This window comes from Chrysemys picta, chromosome 2 (assembly GCF_011386835.1).
Source record: "Chrysemys picta bellii isolate R12L10 chromosome 2, ASM1138683v2, whole genome shotgun sequence".
NCBI classification, from domain to species: Eukaryota; Metazoa; Chordata; order Testudines; family Emydidae; genus Chrysemys; species Chrysemys picta.
The window spans coordinates 47,387,007-47,407,410 of NC_088792.1; the positions used below are offsets into that span (position 1 = coordinate 47,387,007).

Genomic DNA, 20,404 nt, shown 5'->3' on the forward strand with positions numbered 1-20,404 from the left:
GCCTGGTCTCCTGGACTCCTTTCCCCCTCATATTAGCCTCCCAGCAGATCCTGCCCATCAGTTCCTCGAGGGAGTCAAAATCTGCTTTTCTGAAGTCCAGGGTCCGTATTCTGCTGCTCTCCTTTCTTCCTTTTGTCAGGATCCTGAACTTTACCATCTCATGGTCACTGCTGCCCAGGTTGCCACCCATTTTTGCTTCCCCTACCAATTCCTCTCTCTTTGTGAGCAGCAGGTCAAGAGGAGCACAGCCCCTAGTTGGTTCCTCCAGCACCTGCACCAGGAAGTTGTCCCCAACACTCTACAAAAGCTTCCTGGATTGTTTGTGCACTGCTGTATTGCTCTCCCAGCAGATGTCAAGGTGATTTGAAGTCCCCCATGAGAACCAGGGCCTGTGATCTGGAAACTTCTTCTTTTTGATTTGATTTGAACAGGGGCCTGTATCTCTCCAAAGATGCCCTAAGCCAGTGGCCACCAATTGGTAGATTGCAATTGACTAGTTGATCCTGGAGACTCTCCCAGTCGATTGCGATCTCCGGTCGCTAAAAGATGGGTGGTGTGGTGGGGCTGCCGCTAAGGCAGGCTCCCTGCCTGTCCTGGCCCCATGCCGCTCCTGAAAGTGGCCAGCACACCCCCGCAGCCCTGGGGGAGGAGGGGGCAGGGGTGTCTGCACGCTTGCTCCTGTCTACAAGCACTGGGTGCCACTGCAGAGGCACGACAGCCCCTTCCGGGAGCAGCGTGGGGCTGGGGCAGGCAAGGAGCCTGCCTTAGCCCCGCTGTGCTGCCAACCGGGAGCTGCCTGTGGTAAGTGCCGCCAGGCGAGAGCCCACACCCCAACTTCCAGCCCTGAGCCCCCTCCCAGAGCCAGCACCCCTACTCCCTCCTGCACCCCAACTCCACCCCCTCCTTGCCACTATTCCAACTCCTTCCCCAAATCCCCGCCTCCTCCCCTGAGCGCACCACGTTCCCGCTCCTCCTCCCCCTCCCGGAGCATGCTAATGCCGCCAAACAGCTGTTTGGCAGTGGCTGGGGGGGGAAATGCTGGGAGGTAGGTGGAGGAGCGGGGATGCGGTGCACTCTGGGGGGCGGGAGGGGAGCTTGGCTGCCGGTGGGTGCAGAGCAAAAACCTCCATCCTTAGAGGTTTTTAAGGCCCGGCTTGACAAAGCCCTGGCTGGGATCATTTAGTTGGTCTTGGTCCTGCTTTGAGCAGGGGATTGGACTAGATGACCTTCTGAGGTCTCTTCCAACCCTAATCTTCTATGAAATCCTTTCTCCCCATCAGGCAAAGGGAGGAATTGAACCTGGGTCTCCCATATCCAGGGAGAATACTCTAAGCACTGGGATAAAAATCATAAAGGAGGTTGCAGCACCACCTCCTTGTCCTCGGTTTAAATGAGGACCCTCCATTAGGCATACTCAGAGTACACCTATTGCATCAGGCCCCACAGGCAAGACTGGCAACCCTCCATCTATCTTCCGCTGCTTTCAGGATCATGCTGGGCTTAGGAATGATTAGGTGTCTGGACAACTAGCGTGAGGCAGCAGGGTATGTACCCAGAGGCAGAAACTTAGCTGCTGAGGGAACTTTTGCAGCAGAACTTTAGGAGCTGAGTGAATTTAGGAGCCTACAGAGTTAGGCAGCAGCTGAGCTAAGCTTTTGTGGATCGCAGTGGTTCTTCAAAAGTCTGGCACTACTTAGGCGCCCAAGTACCTTTGTGGGTGTAGGCCAAAATTGTCAAACATGGGTTCCTAGACTTAGGCAGTTAAATAAAAATGGCCTGATTTTCAGAGGTCCTGACCACTCACAGCTCCTGGATTCCCAGTGCCTCTAAAATGAGGCCATTTCTTTAAATTCCCATATATGGATTTAGGGACTCACGTTTGAAAATTTTGACCTTAGTAACTGTATTGTAAGTAACCTGCGTGGACAGATACTTTGTTTTCCATTTACTATCAAATACTCTAATCACTACTGTCTCCTGCTACTTTCTAACATAGGGAACGATAGACCACAATTGGCAATCACACCTCAGCCTCTGCTGTGGTAGCTCATTAGCATTAGGCTATTAGAACAACCAGAGCAATTACCTTTTAATTTGAAATGGTACCATTTGTACTTGGCTCCCATACAAAGGGTAGACAGACACTAGCAAACTATAACTTTGCTAAGGAGGTAAAAAAAAATATTCACATTTGTGGACAGGATGGCTCACTGGTTTGGTAACAGGACTGGTGGCAATTCTCCTTTAGATCATTGGTTCACCTACATAACTCAAACTCATTGCTACCTGTTAGCAGCTGTGTAACCTATGTGCAATTAGCTGACTTCCACAGTTCAGCTCCTAGCAGACAGGTATCCACATCACATTTTGCATTATTTCCTCTGACCTTCTTTCCCCAATCTTTTTGGCAGTCTGAATAATAGTGAGGGCCTAGACTGAATAGGCATGAGAGCAAAACTGGTCATTCCAGGTTAGGAGTGAGGCCCACTGAACTAAGGCAGCTGCTACTCCCTGTACATCACTTCTTCACAGAAACAGGATGTCACCCTCCAGCATTGAAACGGGCTGACACTTTCACCAGCACAGAAATCTCTTAAATGTTTAAAGACAAGAGAAAAAAGAACTAGAACTTTTAACAACATCACATGGGTTTACAGTCCTTGGGGGGAAAGACAGTTAATATTTCTCTAGGCTAATAAACAGTACAAGTGCATGAGTAAGGCTACGTTTTAGTCATGGGTATTTTTAGTAAAAGTAATGGACAGTCACCAGCAGTAAACAAAAATTCACGGCCCATGACCTGTCCATCACTTGTACTATATACCCCTGACTAAATTTTGGGGGCGGGGGCAGCCTGGGGGTGCCTCCCTGGAAGTGGCAACAACCCTCAGCTCCTAGGCGGAGGCATGGCCAGGCAGCTCTGCGTGCTGCCTCCGCCCCTAGCGCCGGCTCCGCAGCTCCTATTGGCTCGGAACTGCAACCAAAGGGAGCTGCGGGGGCAGTGCCTGCAGGCAGAGGCAGTGCGCAGAGCCCCCTGGCAGAGCCCTCCACCTAGGAATGTGGCCACTTCCGGGGAGCCCACTGAGGTAAGTGCCACCCAGAGCCTTCACCCCCACCCTTACTCCAGCCCTGAGCCCCCCTCCCACACCCAAACTCCTGCTGATGTTGGGGGAGGGGTTGCAGTGGCCCGAGACTGCCCCAGCAGCAGCCAAATGCGACTGGCCCAGGAGCTGCCTGAGCTGCTCAGGCCCCCAGGCCAGCTACACCAGCTGCTGCAGAAGTCCCGGAGGTCCTGGAATCCATGACCTCCATGACAAACTTGCAGTCTTATGCATGCGCTCTCAGGAATCGTACTTTGATCTATCTGCTAAAATACTTTCAACTGCTGCAATAAAGCTGTTTTCTCTTTCATCATTACAAAATTATAGTTTAGTTAAACCCATCAAAACTAGATCAAACTATTACATCAAAATAAAAATAGTTTTAAGTTTTCAAAGCTTTCACAACCATTTTTAGGTATATTTATTACTAATAAATATCAGTAAGAAAATTTAGAGCAGAGGTGTTATCAGAAGCCAGGTTATGTAGGAGCAAATCCCATTAAGGGCATTAAAGACTGGTAAGACAGATAAATACTCTGGTCCCGAGCCACAAAGGTAGACACCTAAATCCCAGCCTTAGATGCCTAAGCATCAGGTTTAAACGTCTACATCCCAGTTTTAGGTTTAACTGAGATCCACAAAACTGCCACCAAACTCTGTAGCTGTCTAAACTCACTCAGCACCTAAGTTTTCAGAGTAAAAGTTCCCTAGGTGCCCAAGTTTCTGCCTCTGAGAATGCATACTGCTGCCTCCTTCTGGGTATCCAAATGCCTATCTCCGGCATACGCCTCAGAGCAATCCACAAACTGGGGATAGCAGACAAATACATAACTCTTGTGGGGCCTGATCTAGTAGACATGCTCAGAGGCCACCTACCAGATCAGGGCCCATTCAAAATCTGGCCACTAGAGGAGGAGGTGGTTGTGGTGCTAGTGCTGCCAACATTATAACTTAGATAGAGCATTTATTGCACTGGATGTGGAAAACCCAAGTTTAATTCCCCTCTCAGCCTGATAGGGAAAGTGGATTTGAATAGCATGTTTGTAAGCTGTTTATTGATTTATGGTATGTTTTCTCTGTAATGCTTTTGTTCTAAATAAATACTTTGCTTTATGATTATGAAGGCTAGCTGGTCATCATAGCCGTGAGAGTGCAGAACTACAGATGTCAAACTAAATTTCTAAGATGATTACAGTGAATTGCAGGAGGAATTTCAGCCTAAAGAAGAGGATCGTGGGTTCCCATCCCCAAAAGGTGACATCTAGAGGCTTGAGGCCTGAGCAAGACACTGTCAAGTAGGCCATGAAGGGATTAGAGGTGGAATTGCCTTGGCAACTGTGACACACCAACATACCACCACAAATCCAGTACATTTTCATATATGCCATTTTGCTACTTCTGCTGAAAGTAGGAGACTTCTGGGCAAAAACGTACAGTTAACTAATTTAATGCAGAAGATTTTAAGGCCTCTGAAGCATCCTCCCACAGGTATCAATCCTGCAAGCTGGTCCACCCTTAAATCTGCACATTGTCCCAGTTAAGTCAACGGGATTCCATACCGGTGCAGGAATCCACCATCCAAATCTTGTAGAATCAGAGGCATACTGAATTTTAAGGTTGTACTTTTACATCGAGCTGTAGATTGCTGTGCAACTGTTAATAAAAGTGATTACATTATTTGGGCTCCTTTATGTTTCTATATTGCAGAAATTTATGAAAAGTAACTAAAAACAGGAAAAGGAAAATGTTGACTTTTCTGGAAAGAATATCTTAACAAAAGGCCGGCTCAGCCTGAGGCACAAACTGAGGCCTCAGCTCATCAGCTGACTTTGTGTGGGGGCAGGAGTCCACTCAAGTCCCATTCAATTTCAGAATCAAGGCCACAAGCAATGTATACTTGGAGGCAGGGCGGTCCCTACCCATACGCAAACTACGCAGCCACTTAGGGCATCCCCTCCCCCTCTCCCTCGGAGGCCTGGGACGCTCCCTACCCCCTGCATAGGCCTGGGACACCACTCCCCCCCCATCAGAGGCCCACAGGGGGGCTGCGTAGGCCACCACAATCTCTAGGGATGGCCTTGCTTGGAGGCCACTAATTCAGCCCTCATTCAGCCAAAATATTCTTTTGTTTTGTATTTTAATTTAATCTCTGTTCCCCACTTTTTGTGTGAATTTCGTGCTTAGAAATGTCACAATGTGACGACCCTGCATTCCAAAGTCCTTTACTGGTCTACAGAACAGTATAGCTCTAGCAAAGCACATTTCTTACTCAGCACATTTGCTCCCCATGTGGGTGTCACAGCTGCTGACTTGAGTAACTAAAATAAGGCCCTGATCTTGCAGTCAGACCTGCACAAGCAGACCTCTGAGCTGTGCATGGCCACGATTCTGTTAGTGCCAACCCTATTGTAGGATTGGGGCCTATGTTTTTAAATGGTTTTAGTTTTACTCGTTTGCCATCTTTCTCAATTGCCCTTCATAATGATGTATAGCACTCATTTTAGTCCAAAAGTTACCTACATTCCACAAAAAATGTACAGTCCCTTCACTTGTTGAAAGATAAGTTAACAACTTTAATGGACAAATTTCTGTTGGTGAGAGAGACAAGCTTTTGAGCCACACAGAGTTCTTCTTCAGGTTGAAAGTTATTTACAGCAGAAAGAAGAAATCATGGCATTGAGGTTTAGGGTTGCCAACTTTCTAATATCACAAAACCAAACACCTTTTCCCCACCTCTGCCCAAGGCCCCACCCCCACCCCTTCTCCGAGGCCCTGCCCCACTCACACTATTCCCCCTCCCTCCGCTCGTTCTCCCCCACCCTTGCTCACTCGCTCATTTTCACAAGGCTGAGGTAGGGGGTTGGGTTGCAGGATAGAGTGAGGGCTCCAGCTGGAGGTGCAGGCTCTGGGGCAGGGACGGGGATGAGGGATTTGGGTGCAGAAGGGGGCTCCGGGCTGGGGCCAAGGGGTTTGGAGTGTGTGGGGGGGTACGGGCTTTGGGCTGGGGGTGCAGCCAGAAATGAGGAGTTCAGGGTGCGGGCTGGGGTGAGGGCTCTGTCTGGGGGTACAGGCTCTGGGCTGGGACTGGGTATGAGGGGTTTGGTGTGCAGGAGGGGTCTCCGGACTGGGGACAAGGGGTTTGGAATGCTGGAGGGGGCTGGGGGTTGGGGCACAGGAGGGGATGCAGGCTCAGAGAGGAGTTTGGGTGCAGGAGGGGGCTCAGGGCTGGGGTAGGGGCACAGGAGGGGGTGCAGGTTCCGGGTGGTGCTTACCTCAGCTGGCTCCCGGGAAGCAGCCGGCATGTCCCTCTGGCTCCTAGGCGGAGGCACGACCAGGCGGCTCTGTGCGCTGTCCACGCCCACAGGTGCTGCCCCCACAGCTCCCATTGGCCACGGATCCCGGCCAATGGGAGCTGCAGAGCTGGCACTCATGGGGGGGGGGGGGGTAGCGCGCAGAGCCCCCGTGGCCATCCCTCCACCTAAGAGCCAGAGGGACATGCCAGCTGCTTCCCAGGAGCCATGCGGAGTCTGGTAGGGAGCCTGCCTGCGCCGCCAACCGGCCTTTTAATGAGCTGCCAGGGTCCCTTTTCAACCAGGCGTTCCAGTCGAATATTGGACACCTTGCAACCCTCAATGAGTTACAGGATTAGTTATTTACACTACAGGAGTGAACCCTACAGCATTTTTAGTTACCTGTATGAATATTTTTGTGTCCCCAATTCTGTCTCTGTCACACATTCCGGCTGTGGCAGGTTAAGAGGTACTGTTGTTAGTCCTGCAAAGCCAAGACAGCAAAAAGGCAGAATAAGATGGAGTCTATTCCTCCATTTGCTGGAGTACCAACTATTTTTTGGGGGGAGAAAGGTACATGCTAGAAAGGCTGTGGGGTGGTGCAGCTACCTCCATATCCTGGATCCCAGCTGCGGGAGGGATTGCTAGGCTGGTCGGTGGAATGGGGGCTGCTGGGCAGGGCTGTGTACTGGGTGGGGTTTGCTGGGTGCTGAGCCAGGCTGTGTGTGGGGGGGAAGGGTGGTTGGGTGCTATGTGGGGGGCTGGGCACTGAGCTGTGTGGGTGGAAGAGTTGGGTCCAGGGGGACACAGGCTGTGTGTGCACAGACAGGAGCTGGGCTAGGCTGGGGGGGAGAAGTGTGCCAAGCCAGGCTGCGCAATGAGTGCTGGGCTGGGCACAGCGGGGGGAGGGTTGGGTGCCAGCCAGGCCGGGCAGAAGGGAGCTAGGGGCCAGGCCGGACTGGGCGGAGCTGGGCTCGGGGGAAGGGGATTGGGGGCCGGGCCGCAGGTACCTGCGCAGCAGCCAGCAGAGGGCTCGCTCCGCTCCTTCCGCCCCCCGGCTGCTCCGCAGCGCCGCTCCCAGCAGCAGCACCCGCCGGCGGAGGAACGAGGCGGCCCAGTGCGGGCGGCCGGGCTCGCTGTGGCTGCGCGGGGCCGCGGCCCGGGCCGGCGCCGAGGATGCCGCTGGGGCTGAAGCCCACGTGCAGCGTGTGCCGCAGCACCTCCTCCTCCATGTGGAAGAAGGGCGGCCAGGGCGAGATCCTCTGCAACAACTGCACGGGCCGCGCCGGGCCGCCCGGGCCCGGGCCCTTCGCCACCACCTCGGCCGCCGCCCAGCACAGCAACGGGGGCGGCGGCAAGCAGGTCAGGCTGCCGGGCACCCGCTGTGCTGCACTAAGGGGCCGGGGTCCCGGGGCGGGGCTCCCTGGGGGTTTACACGGGGCGTGACACCGCCGCGCCGCCCTTCCCGGCGGGCAAAGAGCGGAGCCCGCGGCTGCAGCGCCCGGCGGGCTGGCGGTGTCCGCAGCCGGGCCTGTCGGGCTAACTCGGTGCGTAGCTACAGGGAAATCAGGGGAGCCGCTGTCGGGCCTAACCCGGTTTTATGGAGAGCCCATTTATTGAGTGTCTGAACTGCGGGCCCGTCTAGCTTCATAGCCCTGCGGCAACCCCGTAACATGAACACTCCTTCCCGCTTTCTCGTTTCATTGTCCGCATGGCAGAGCAAACAGGAGATCCACAGGCGGTCAGCTCGGCTGCGGAACACAAAATACAAATCTGCTCCCGCTGCGGAAAAGAAAGTTTCCACTAAAGGCAAAGGGAGAAGACACATCTTCAAGTTAAAAAATGTAAGGTGATGGTGACTAATGTCTTATGCTCGTTGCAATTATACTGTGTAAGGCTTGGTCTACGCTACCACTTACGTCACTCGGGGGTGTGAATAAGCCGCCCCCCTGAGCTATATAAATTACAACGAGCGTCTTCTTCCCACACAGCTACCGCCTCTTGCAGAGGTGGATTTATTATGCCCACAGGAGAACTCTCTCCCATCTGCATAGAGCCTCTTCACCAGACGCGCTACAGCTGCATTAGTGCAGCTACGCAGCTGTAGCGCTTCTAGTGTAGATTAGCCCTAAATAGTGTGTTCTGCCACACACCGCTTTGGTGTTGCAGTCTCCTCAAAGCAGTGGCCCAACATGTCAAGGTAATCCAGATCTGCAGACATATTTGTCATTTCTCCAAAGACTTACTCCTTTTCTGCAGAAAATCAAATTAAACCCAAACTGAGTCCAGCTTGCTGTTCCAATTTCTGGTTCAGTCCCTTCATTTTTGCCAGGGTGGATAAAAATCAATGACTTAAAAATCCAATTTGTCTTTTTTTTTTTAAATAATTTCAGTTAAATACACATTTATTTTTTGAAAATAAACCTGTAATTTAAAATCAAAATCGAAAGTGACAACCTGTGATAATGCATTAACTTATAATTAAAATAAATAATATTAAACAATATATGTTGCTGCTAAGTTTTAAATAAAGTCAAATCATTGAACTGGTGGAAAACACTGGCTAAAAATATGGAACCAGAATTTGCTGAAGTGCTAAACTAGCTTTTGGCAGCAGTAGCCTCTTCTAACAGTTGCAGAGAGAATATTTTCTTTAATTCAGTTTATTCAACTAGTTCAGTTCAATACGAGGTCATCCAAAGTTAAGAAAACAATTAGAAGTTGAAAAAGCAGGAAGGCTTCTTTTCCTCTTCCAGTCTATGAACAAAAACTGGAAGATGATGAGATCTGCTAGTTTAAAGTCTCAGAGAACCCGTGACCACAAACAAATCAGTTAAATTCACTAACTACAGATAATACTTTCCATGTTATGTATTTACAATTGATTTTTATTAAACAAGTTTTTATAAAAAAAAATTGTATGAATCCAACACATTTAAGGTAGTTTTAGTTAATAAAAAAAATAATATTGTTTTTGTGTACTTGTAATTTAATTTGAATTTCCATCCCAATAGAACTTGACACCAATTGCAAGTTAAAAAAATATAATCTATCATGCATTATTCACCATTTTCTAACACAATAAAATATTAAAATGAATAAATATAAGTTAATCTTTATAATAAATATGTATAGATATATTTTCCTGGTTAGCAAAAAAGCTCAACATTTAGTGTACAGCCTGTATTTAGTTGCAAATCAACATGTTTGAATGGTTGCCAAGCAAGAATCAACCTTTCTTTAGGAAAATAACTTTAAAAGTACAAATACAAAACAATTTAAATCAGTTATTTAAACAAAGGTTTCCTGCTTGCTAATTTAAATCATTATTAAAAATTGCTTTGATTTAAATTTAATCCACCCTGATGTCTGATGACACATGCATTTGACCTTGTTGTAGTTTCTTTTGCAACTTCATTCACACAATCAGTCTTTAGTCAGGATAGGATATGGTTGCAGTGTCAGGTACACAGGTTTGGATTGTCCCTAGCTCTGAGCAGCGTGAACAAACCTGCTCACATGCCTTTTGTAAGGGGTCATTCTGCCTCCTGGTTTGAACTGAGTTCTCAAGGGTCCTGTGCTTTCTTCTCCTCTCCCCCACTTCCATGTTTAACGGTGAGACTAATCATACAAGTTTATAACCAGCCTTTCTCTTTAAAACCTCATTTTTAAGATAATGAAAGTTAGTGGTGTCATTTTTTATTTTTATTATAAAAATGGAAGTATTAGAGAAATTATAATGTCTTGTCCTTTATGTGAAGATTCTGCTTTAGTATCTTATATTTGCTAGAATTTTCTTTCCTATTTCTCTAGGGCTACATCTTCACTATGGGGGGGGGATTGATTTAAGATACGCAAATTCAGCTATGCAAATAGCGTAGCTGAATTCGACGTATCGCAGCCAACTTACCCCGCTGTAGGGACGGCGGCAAAATCGACCTCTGTGGCTTCCCGTCGACGACGCTTACTCTCACCTTCGCTGGTGAAGTAAGAGCGTCGATTCGGGGATCCAGGGACGCAATAAATCGATCCCCGAGAGGTCGATTTCTACCCGCCGATTCAGGCGGGTAGTGTAGACCAAGCCTAGAAAACATTGACATTTTCTTCATGAATTTTTCTACCCTTGTAACTTCTAACTGTTTTTATGTTGTTGTTTATTTAGCCCATCAAGGCTCCTGAGTCTGTATCCACTATAATTACAGCAGAATCCATCTTTCATAAGGTATGTATGGTTTATATAGAGAAAAAGATGTTCTTTCTCTAAGACTTTCAAAAGTTATTGCAGATAGATAGTGAAAGGACTTCATTTACAAAAAGTTTTCTTCCTTTCACAAACTGAATTCTTGGGGAACCCCAGCATCAGTGTGTTGTATCATTATATCATGGAAAATTGTTTACCCCAGAAGTTTTAATCTTTTTTTCTCTCCAGAGGTTAAGCATTAAATTGTGTAATTCTCATAAAGAGAACCAGCTTTTTAATTGGAATTTTTTTTCAAAAACACACTTGTGAGTTTATGAAAAAGTGTCAGCTTTCACTGTGCTAGCGTTGGGAACCAAGCAAAATTGACATTTACTTTCAGCAGTAGTTGAAATTTAGCGTGGTGGGTCCTATTTTAAGTAGAGGGCATATCACAGATATAGGAGATTGTCTTTGTGTAGTTCTGACTTCAAGAAGTTTGTTGCAGCCAGTGGGAACACTCTAGACGTTTCAAACAAGGGGACAGTATATATTTGACAAGTTAAGAAAAGAATAAGCCAAACTTAAAAGGGAAAGAATGTTCTGAGGAAGTTCTGTTGTCAAAATATTGGTGTCTAATTTTCATAGACATGCTAATGTATATTCTCATATTTGCTTCTTTAATAGGATGTCTGAGGTATTCTATTTGTAGCAGTGTCCATAGCTGGGACAGCGCTCAATCATATATAGTATTTTTTAAAAACTGAGGGTGTTCTTTCTTTTTTTTTCCCCAAAGGAAAAAATCAAAACCAGTATTAAATCAGTTATCTCAAAGACCTGTTGACACTAACAAAAACCTGTTTGCTGGCTGGTTACTCTGTGCTGCCATGTGTATAGAAGGCCTTGGTCAGTGATCCACAACTTCTGGCTCTAGAGTCTAGAATCATATGTAGCTGTTGGGGACAGCATGTAGACTGGTGCCCTGAAGAACTGTACTTGTGTATTAGTGAGGCAGTGACTGTCCGCTTCTGCAGGATAGGAACCGAGGCCACTAGAGATTAGGTGATGTTGCACAGACCATACTGTGGGTGAAGAATAATTCCATTTTACAGCACCCCTTTCCCTTGGTTTGAATGGCTGAATTGTTGGAGCACTTGGAGAAGGGTGCAGTTTATCTGGACTGGAGATGAGGTCTAAGCATTGTGTCTGCAAATAAATGGTGTAAGGAAGGGAAATCTGGTATTTAAAATATCCCTGAAGAGAGCTGAGGAAAGTTCCAGGCAGTTGCTAGTAAAATCAGGTTTTTTAAAAAGTAATTATCTGTCTCTCTTCCAGGGAGTGTACTATCAAATTGGAGATGTTGTTTCAGTGGTTGATGAGCAGGATGGAAAAACATACTATGCTCAGATTAGGGGGTTTATTCAGGACCAATACTGTGAAAAGAGTGCAGCTTTAACATGGCTCATTCCTACTGTAGCCAGTCCCAAAGACTGTTTTGACCCTGCATCCTATATCATAGGTAAGCGCCAAGATTTCCTATTATAACTTGTATACATGGCTACACTGGTACAAAAAAAACCTTGTATAGACTATGCCTATCTATGGTGTAGTTTATAGAATACTTTGTTGTTCTCCCTGACCATCATTCATGTAGTTTTTAGGCCCGGATCCTGTGAACACAAGGCACAGGAATAACTATGTATGTGAGTAGTCCCATTTGAGTGAATGGAATTACTTACATGCATAAAAATAATCACAGGCATAATAGTTGTGGGCTTGTGGACTTAATTATCAGAATCTAGCCCTAGGGATATTAGTCCTGGCTGATAAAGCAGGCAACTTACTATATAGGCACAGATTCTCCCCTTGGTTTCCAAATGACCCAAATTAGGTGAAACTCACTTTGGGTGTACAGAGGGATTGTGGGGGAGGGGGCTTGTGTGACATAATTCCAGAACAGTTTCTATTACAAACATCAAGTATGAATATATTTGAGAAAAATGAGCTGGATATGCAGTTCAAGCACAGAGAGCAGCTAAATTCATTACATATATTTTTTCAGCTCTACTCATAACTACTGGAAGAATGCTTCAACACTTGAACACAGAATGGAACAAATTTAAAAAGGCTTTTACCATATTGGCAGTTTTTGATTGAAATAGTAGTGTTCTCAGATATTGCTGGCTGTTGTTCCATATTCTGTTAATTCTATACATAATGTGTAAAGCTTAAAAATGTACTCCTGGGGGAATTTTGTGCCACTGTGCGTGTACAGAATTCATGTCCCCTGCAGATTGCTTTGCTTCCCCACAGAAAAATGACTTTCTGACAGGGAAGCAAATGGAAGCTGCAAGAGCAGTCACGCACATTGTTCTAGCAGTGCAGGTACATTGTTTTAGGCACCCAGACTAGCCGGTGGAGACGTAAATCACCACAGGGCTGGGGACACCCCAGCCAGTGGCTCCTACCCTGAGCTGGGATCAGCTGCTAGTCCTGTCTGGGCTGGAGGCAGGAGAGAATGGGATTTCCTCTTCCCCTGCAAGGAGTGGCTGGGGATGTGTCAGACCCACCCCCAGAAACCTCCCCCACCTGCAGGAAGCTCAGTATCCTCCCCTGCTTCCTGCCCCCATTGTTCTTCAGCTGTGGGGGGGAGGGGTTACTGTACAGGGAGCTGCTCCCCCATCCACCCAACCCTGTGCATCTGGGCCTCCCATACCCAGACACCGCCGGCCAAACCTCACTCCGTACACCCAGAACCCTCCTAGCCCTCCATACCCCTGAACCCCATCCCCTGCATCTGGAGCCCCCCTGCACCCAGACCACCCCCCACTGAGCTTCCTGCCCTCAAACCCCCTGCACCAACCTGAGCCCCCAACTAGCTGCACCCAGACCCCCTTGCAGAGACCACCACACCCAGACCCTTCGACAGAGGCCCAACCACTTTCACCTGGAAGCCCCTGCAGAGTCCCATTACCCCTGCACCTGGAACACTCCCTCCCGCCCCCAATGAACCTCTGTGCATCCAGATCCCCCCACACCTAGACCCCCCCCATTTACTGCCTGCACCCAGATTATCCCACACAGAGTCCTCTAACCCCACACCTGTATCCCTCCACACTTGGATCCTGCCTGGTTGAACCTGCCTGTCCCATACCTGGTGCGCCTGGTGCAGAGGGGCAGGGCCCCAGGGTGTTTCTGAGGCATGTCCAGGCCTTGTGCTGTGTCGGGGTCAGGTGCAGTCAGGGCTGGTTCTAACTTTTTTGCTGCCCCAAGCAGCAAAAAAAAAGCGCCGAGCCGCCGGAGCGACCCCCCTGCGGAATGCCGTGCTGCCCCCCGCCCCCCCAAGACTGGCCACCCCTTACCAGGTGCCGCCCCAAGCATGTGCTTGGTTGCCTGGTGCCTGGAGCTGGCCCTGGGTGCAGCCTCACCACTGAGTCCGTGTCCCAGGGGAGGAGAGGCTGCAGGGTGATCTCCCACCTTCGGACAGCCAGTAGCCTGTGCTCTCCACTGCCATGCTGCAGCCTCTGCATTTATTTATTGACAAATACAACTTGCAGAATTTTTAATTTTTTGGCACAGAATGCCCTCAGGAATAAAAATGTTACTTTGTTTTTTAGGACCAGAAGAAGATCTTCCAAGGAAAATGGAATACTTAGAATTTGTTTGTCATGCACCTTCAGAATATTTCAAATCTCGATCATCTCCCTTCCCCACGGTTCCTACTAGACCAGAAAAAGGCTATATCTGGACTCATGTCGGACCTACTCCTGCAATCTCCATCAAGGAAACTGTTACCAACAATTTATAATCTTTGTTTGAGTTCCCTTTAAAAGTATATTAGTTGTATTCTCAGCCTCCATCTGTACATCTATTACAAGAAATTAGAACTTTTTTTTTTATAAAATATTTGGTTGGCCACATGGATTGTGGTGGTAGATAATTAAAACAAATAACGAACTTTTGAAAGAAAATTCTTATTTGATGCTTCTGTTTCCCTCCCTTGCTCCAATTAAAACCACTTGTTTTATCACCATTGCTTGAGTATGAGAAACTACACGTTTTGTATTTTCGTCTCTCCTGCCGTGAGTTAGTGATTTTTCAGTTGGCTGGGCCTGTAGCCTTCTAATCTTGCCACGGTCTCTTACAAAAGAGGACTAGCACTCTGTGCAGTATTTTAAAGAGCCATCACTACCCACACAATATATTATAGAGCTAAGGTAGTGTATTTTTGTTCCCTGCCATTGACTTTAAAGACTAAAACCGGTGTTCATTAATGTGGCTATGCTCTGCACGCGTTTGTTCAAGTTTTTAATGAAAGAGCATCGAGTGTACTGAGCTGAATTTTACAAACAGGTGCAGTTATAAGAGTTTCTGTAAAACTGCATAAGAGAATGAGACAGATTCAAGAACTACCATTTTTTGGTTTTTGCCACTGTCACCTTCCCTACAAAAAAACCTGCTGAGCAGAGCAACATCACTTGGTGCAGAAACAGAGACCGCCTTGAGCCCTGACTAGGCAAGCATGATGTAAATAACCCTTTTGTATGTGTTTGCTAGATCAGGCCCTTGGGTTGGTTTTAAATTCTCTGAGTTTTGGTACACTACTTACTGATGGTAGTTCATAAGAATGATAAGGTAAGTAGTAAAAAATGGACTTCTGAAAAACAGAGTTTAATTATGTTAAACTCATAGGATTCAAATTCCAAAGCAGTTACTACAGAAATAGAAGATATTTAAATATCAAGATTAACAACTGACCATCATTAAATCTTATTTTTTACATAAATATTTAAGAGCCTTCACCAGCATCTTAGACCTTAGAACAGTGGTTCTCAAACTTTTGTACTGGTGACCCCTCTCACATAGAAAGCCTCTGAGTGTGACTCCCTCCTAATAAAAACACTTTTTTGTATATTTAACACCATTATAAATGCTGGCGGCAAAGCGCGGTTTGGGGTGGAGGCTGACAGCTTGTGACCCCCCCCCCCCCCCCGAGGTCCAGAACCCCTGCCTTAGAAGCTGGAAGTACTGACTTTTTTTAGTCCATTGAACAGAAAATATGCTTAATAAATTCATACTAACGTTTTTATCCCACATAAGCACTTTACAATCTGCTTAGATCATGGGGAAAAATACTACACGGTTCAGAGATTGCAGGTCCTTCATGCTTTTTATTTATATTATGGTACCACTCAAAAAACCCCACTCAATGTTGAGGTATTGTCTCAGGTGGTCCTGTGTAAGCACAGACAAAGACAAGACTCCTGCTCCACAGACATGTTTTAACTTAGTGAGGAAAAGCTGAAGTCAATTAAAAAAGTTCTCTTCAAGGGTATGTACCCTTGAAATTTAAAATAATGACATTTCCCTTAATTCCACTAACAGTTAACTAGCAGTAGCCAGACAAAGTGTAACCTCAACTCTTCCCCCTCTCCAAATGCTAGGGAAAGCAGGTAAGATTTGCAGCATGCCCTCAAGGTCAACCTATTGGGAGTATTCCAGGTGGGGGAGTAAATTCTAAAATTTGAGGGACTTGGCCACTAGCTCCTACTTCTCTGGAGGGGACTCTAGTAGCCATAAATACAGCAGAATGGCACAAATCTATTATAGGCATAGGGCCTACATTTTTTCTGTTTTGGGGGGATGAGGGGGGATGTTTAATAGCTCAATAATACCATCTTAAATTCCACCCAGAAATGAATAAGCAGCCAGTGCAGATCATGGAGCACTGTGCTGGTAGCATGATACTTCATTTATTGAACAGGTAACTAAATTCTGCACCAACTTTAGTTTCCAGATACATTTAAGATGTAACTCCCCTGGAGGACACTGCAGTAATCTAATCTTCAGGTGACACAGGCATGGGTGACAGCAGGAAGATCCACACCCAAAAGAAACTTACATGATGGCTGTATGTAGGTACAACGCTAGCACTTTGCCCTTCCCAAGAGAGAGTTGACAGTCTTCTCTAATATTAGGCCAGGTTTTTCCTCACTGGCCTTTGCCATCTTAAAAGGTCACAGGTCACACAAGTGCTCCCACTACCTCCAGAATCTCAGTGAGAGACACTGAAACCTGTGAAAAGAAGACTTCGTGCCTCAGCTGGAGTACCGTGTCCACTTGCAGGTGCCATACTTCAAGAAAGATGTGGACAAATTGAATACAGTCCAGATGAGTGATACAACAATGATAGGTTAAAAACAATTGGGTATGTTTAGTCTTAGGTCCCCCCTCAGTCTTCTTTCTTGAGTCTTCAACTATTTTAAAGGATTGTTACAAAGAAGACTGATCAGTTTTCTGTGTCCATTGAAGGTAGGGCAAAAAGTAATGGGCTTAATCTGCAGCAAGGGAGATTAGATTAGATATGAGAACAACTTTTTAACTATAAAGGTAGATAAGCTCCAGAATAGGCTTCCAAAGGGGTTATGGAATCTTTGTCCCTGGAGGTTTTTAAGAACAGGCTGGACAAACACCTGCCCTTCCAGCCCTATATTGCTATGATTCTATTATTACCCTGCCACTACACAGGCATTGCAGGCTGAATTCTCACAATCTTATCTATAAAAGAAGCAGTTTCCTCATACTGGGAGGTATTTGAATCAGCCATACGGTGAAGGCAGCTTATCTTAACCAAAATGTCCACCATGTGAAATAAATCTGCTGAGCAGAGAAGTTGCAGACTCTATGGTGGAAGCAAAGAACCTTTTATTTGCTTCCTATACAACATAAAACTTCTAAAAATTCTGTCACAGGTAGTCAGCTAGAGTCTGAGACATCCCCCATGGTCATATAGGGACAGATTTTTAAAGGTATTTAGCGCTCACTTTATATTGTTATTTTTGATTACAAATATTTGCACTGTAAAAATGATGAACCGAAAAATACTATTTCTTTTGCTTATCTCATACAAGTACTGTAGGTGCAATCTCTTTATTTTAAAAGTGTAATCTACAAATGTAGATTTTTTGCTACATAACTGCAAAACAAAACAAATGTAAAACTTTAGCACCTACAAGTCCACACAGTCCTACTTCTTGTTCAGCCAATTACTAAGACAAAAGTTTGTTTACATTTACAGGAGATAATGCTGCCTGCTTCTTATTTATAATGTCACCTTAAAGTGAGAACAGGTGTTCACCTGGTACTTTTGTAGCTGGCATTGCAAGGTATTTACATGCCAGATATACTAAACATTCATATGCCCCTTCATGCTTCGGGCACCATTCCAGAGGACATGCTTCCATGCTGATGACGCTTGTTAAAAAAATAATGCATTAATTAAATTTGTGACTGAACGCCTTTGGGGAGAATTGTATGTCTCCTTACCCACATTCTTCTATATATTTCATGTTATAGCCATCTCGGATGATGACCCAGCACATGTTCATTTTAAGAAAGTTTTCACAGCAGATTTGACAAAACGTAAAGAAGGTACCAATGTGAGATTTCAAAAATAGCTACAGCACTCGACCCAAGGTTTAAGAATCTAAAGTGCCGTCCAAAATCTGAGCGGGATGAGATATGGAGCATGCTTTCAGAAGTCTTAAAAAGAGAAACACTCAGATGTGGAAACTACAGAACCCGAACCACAAAAAAAAAATCAACCTTCTGCTGGTAGCATCTGACTCAGATGATGAAAATGAACATGGGTCCGTCCGCTCTGTTTTGGATTGTTATCGAGCAGAACCCATCAGCAGCATGGACGCGTGTCCTTTCAAATGTTGGTTGAAGCATAAAGGGACATATGAATCTTTAGCACATCTGGCACGTAAATATTTTGAGATGCCAGCTAAAACAGTGCCACATGAACGTGCGTTCTCACTTTCAGGTGACGTAAACAAGAAGCTCACACAAACAAATGTAAACAAACTTGTTTGTGTGAGCGATTGGCTGACGTAGGACCGAGTGGACTTGTAGGCTCTAAAGTTTTACATTGTTTTATTTTTGAATGCAGGTTTTGTACATAATTCTATATTTGTAAGTTCAACTTTCATGATAAAGAGATTGCATTACAATACTTGTATTATGTGAATTGAAAAATGCTATTTATTTTGTTTTTTACATTGCAAATATTTGTCATCAAAAATAAATATAAAGTGAGCACTCTACACTTTGTATTCTGTGTTGTAATTGAAATCAATATATTTGAAAATGTAAAACACATCCAAAAATATTTAAATAAATGATATTCTATTATTGTTTAACAGCACGATTAATCACAGTTTTTTTAATTGAGTGACAGCCCTAATATTTAGGCACCCAAAGCTGCAGATAGGCACCTAGAAAAATCCCATTAGTTGCCTGACTCCTGTTGATTTCAGTGGTGTTGCAATGCCAAAGTCCCCCATATGTGTCAGCCCCAACCTCTTCACCAGGCCTCCACGTCCCCATCAATGACAGCATTGTTTCATGCTCTTGGCCACCCTACAGTAGCCACCAAAAGGATGCCAGTGGGCACCCAAATAAGGCAGGTTGCAAAAGGACATCCTAATAATTTAATCACCATCACCACAATCGAAGACCCTCCTTAGCCTCCGATTCCCTGGGACTTGCACAAATGTTAGAATATCCGCACACAACACCAAGTGATCCTCTCTTAAGAGAGCTCATGGTCTCCCCCTCCCCCACCCCATGGCCTTCCATAAGTTATCACAAATACATTTTCCCCACAAAATACCCTTCTATTCCCTAATATCCCACATCTTCTTGGACACGCTCCCTCCCCTGCAACACCCCACTCAGTGTCAACCCATCTACTAGTGCAGAGGTTCTCAAACTGTGGTCTGTGGACCACCAGTGGTCCACGAGCTCCATTCAGGTGGTCCACGGATAGTTTCCTCTAAGGTGCACGCCTGGGAGGCCGTACATGAGAGAATGAAGGGCCACCCACCTAATTAGTGGAGCAGCGCAGGTGTGGCTTCACTAATTAGCAGAGGTGAAAGTAAGCCAGTACGCCCCAGTACGGCTTCCCCAGGTGGCAATTTAAAGGGTCTGGGGCTCCCAGCAACGTCTGGAGCCCCAGGCCCTTTAAATTGCCACCAGAGCCCCGCTGCTGGAGCCCTGGGGTAGCGCCAGCGGTGCTCCGAGGGTTATTTAAAGGGCCCAGGGCTCCCGCTGCCTCTACGGCCCCGGTCCTTTAAATAGCCCCTGGAGCCCCGCTGGCAGAGCCCTGGAGTAGCAGCAGCGGCCGGGGGCTCCAGCAGCGGTTTAAAGGCCCCGGGGCGGTAGCAGCGGCCAAGCCCTGGACCCTTTAAATTGATGCCGGAGCCCCGGCTGCTGCTGCTACCCCGGTGGGGGAGGGAGAAGGGGAGGGCACTTACTGGTACGGGGCAGGGGGGCTGCTCTGACCCCCTCATCCTCACCCCTTCCGGCCGAGGCGTCGCCCCTTCTGGGGGCTAGAGCCGGCCCCAACCCAGCCCCGTCCCGGTAAGCTCCTATATCTACTTTCACCCCAACTAATTAGGTGCCTGGACCCTGGAGAAGCCGTACATGTAAGGTGAGGTGGTGGCCTTGGGGGGAACAGGGGTAGGTGGGAGGGGGCAGTGAGGTGAGAAGAGGGGGTGGGGGGAATTTGGGATGTGCAGGGCTGCGACGGCCAGAGAAAGAGGCGACTTTCCCCAGCTCCAGGGCTGCAGCTGCCGGGGAGAGATGGCCCTCCTTCCCAGCCTCAGCTCTGTGGCTGCTGTGGCAGGGGAGAGACCCCCCTCCTTCCCAGCCCCAGCTCAGGGACTGCTGCGACAGAGGAGACCTCCCTCCCTCCCAGCCCCAACTCGGGGGCTGCCGCGGTGGGGGAGACAGGGCACATCCATCACATTAGAAAGGTAAGACAACTGATA

General features: G+C 46.9%; 1 protein-coding gene across 1 annotated transcript; it reads left to right on the forward strand.

Moving 5' to 3' along the window:
* Nucleotides 1-7,567: 7,567 nt before the first annotated feature.
* On the forward strand, nt 7,568-14,601 carry GATAD1 (GATA zinc finger domain containing 1). Its single transcript, XM_005314292.5, has 5 exons — nt 7,568-7,753; nt 8,110-8,235; nt 10,554-10,613; nt 11,904-12,087; nt 14,186-14,601. The coding sequence occupies exons 1-5, from the start codon at nt 7,568-7,570 to the stop codon at nt 14,374-14,376; spliced, it is 747 nt and encodes a 248-aa protein (XP_005314349.1). The 3' UTR covers nt 14,377-14,601.
* Nucleotides 14,602-20,404: the final 5,803 nt, after the last annotated feature.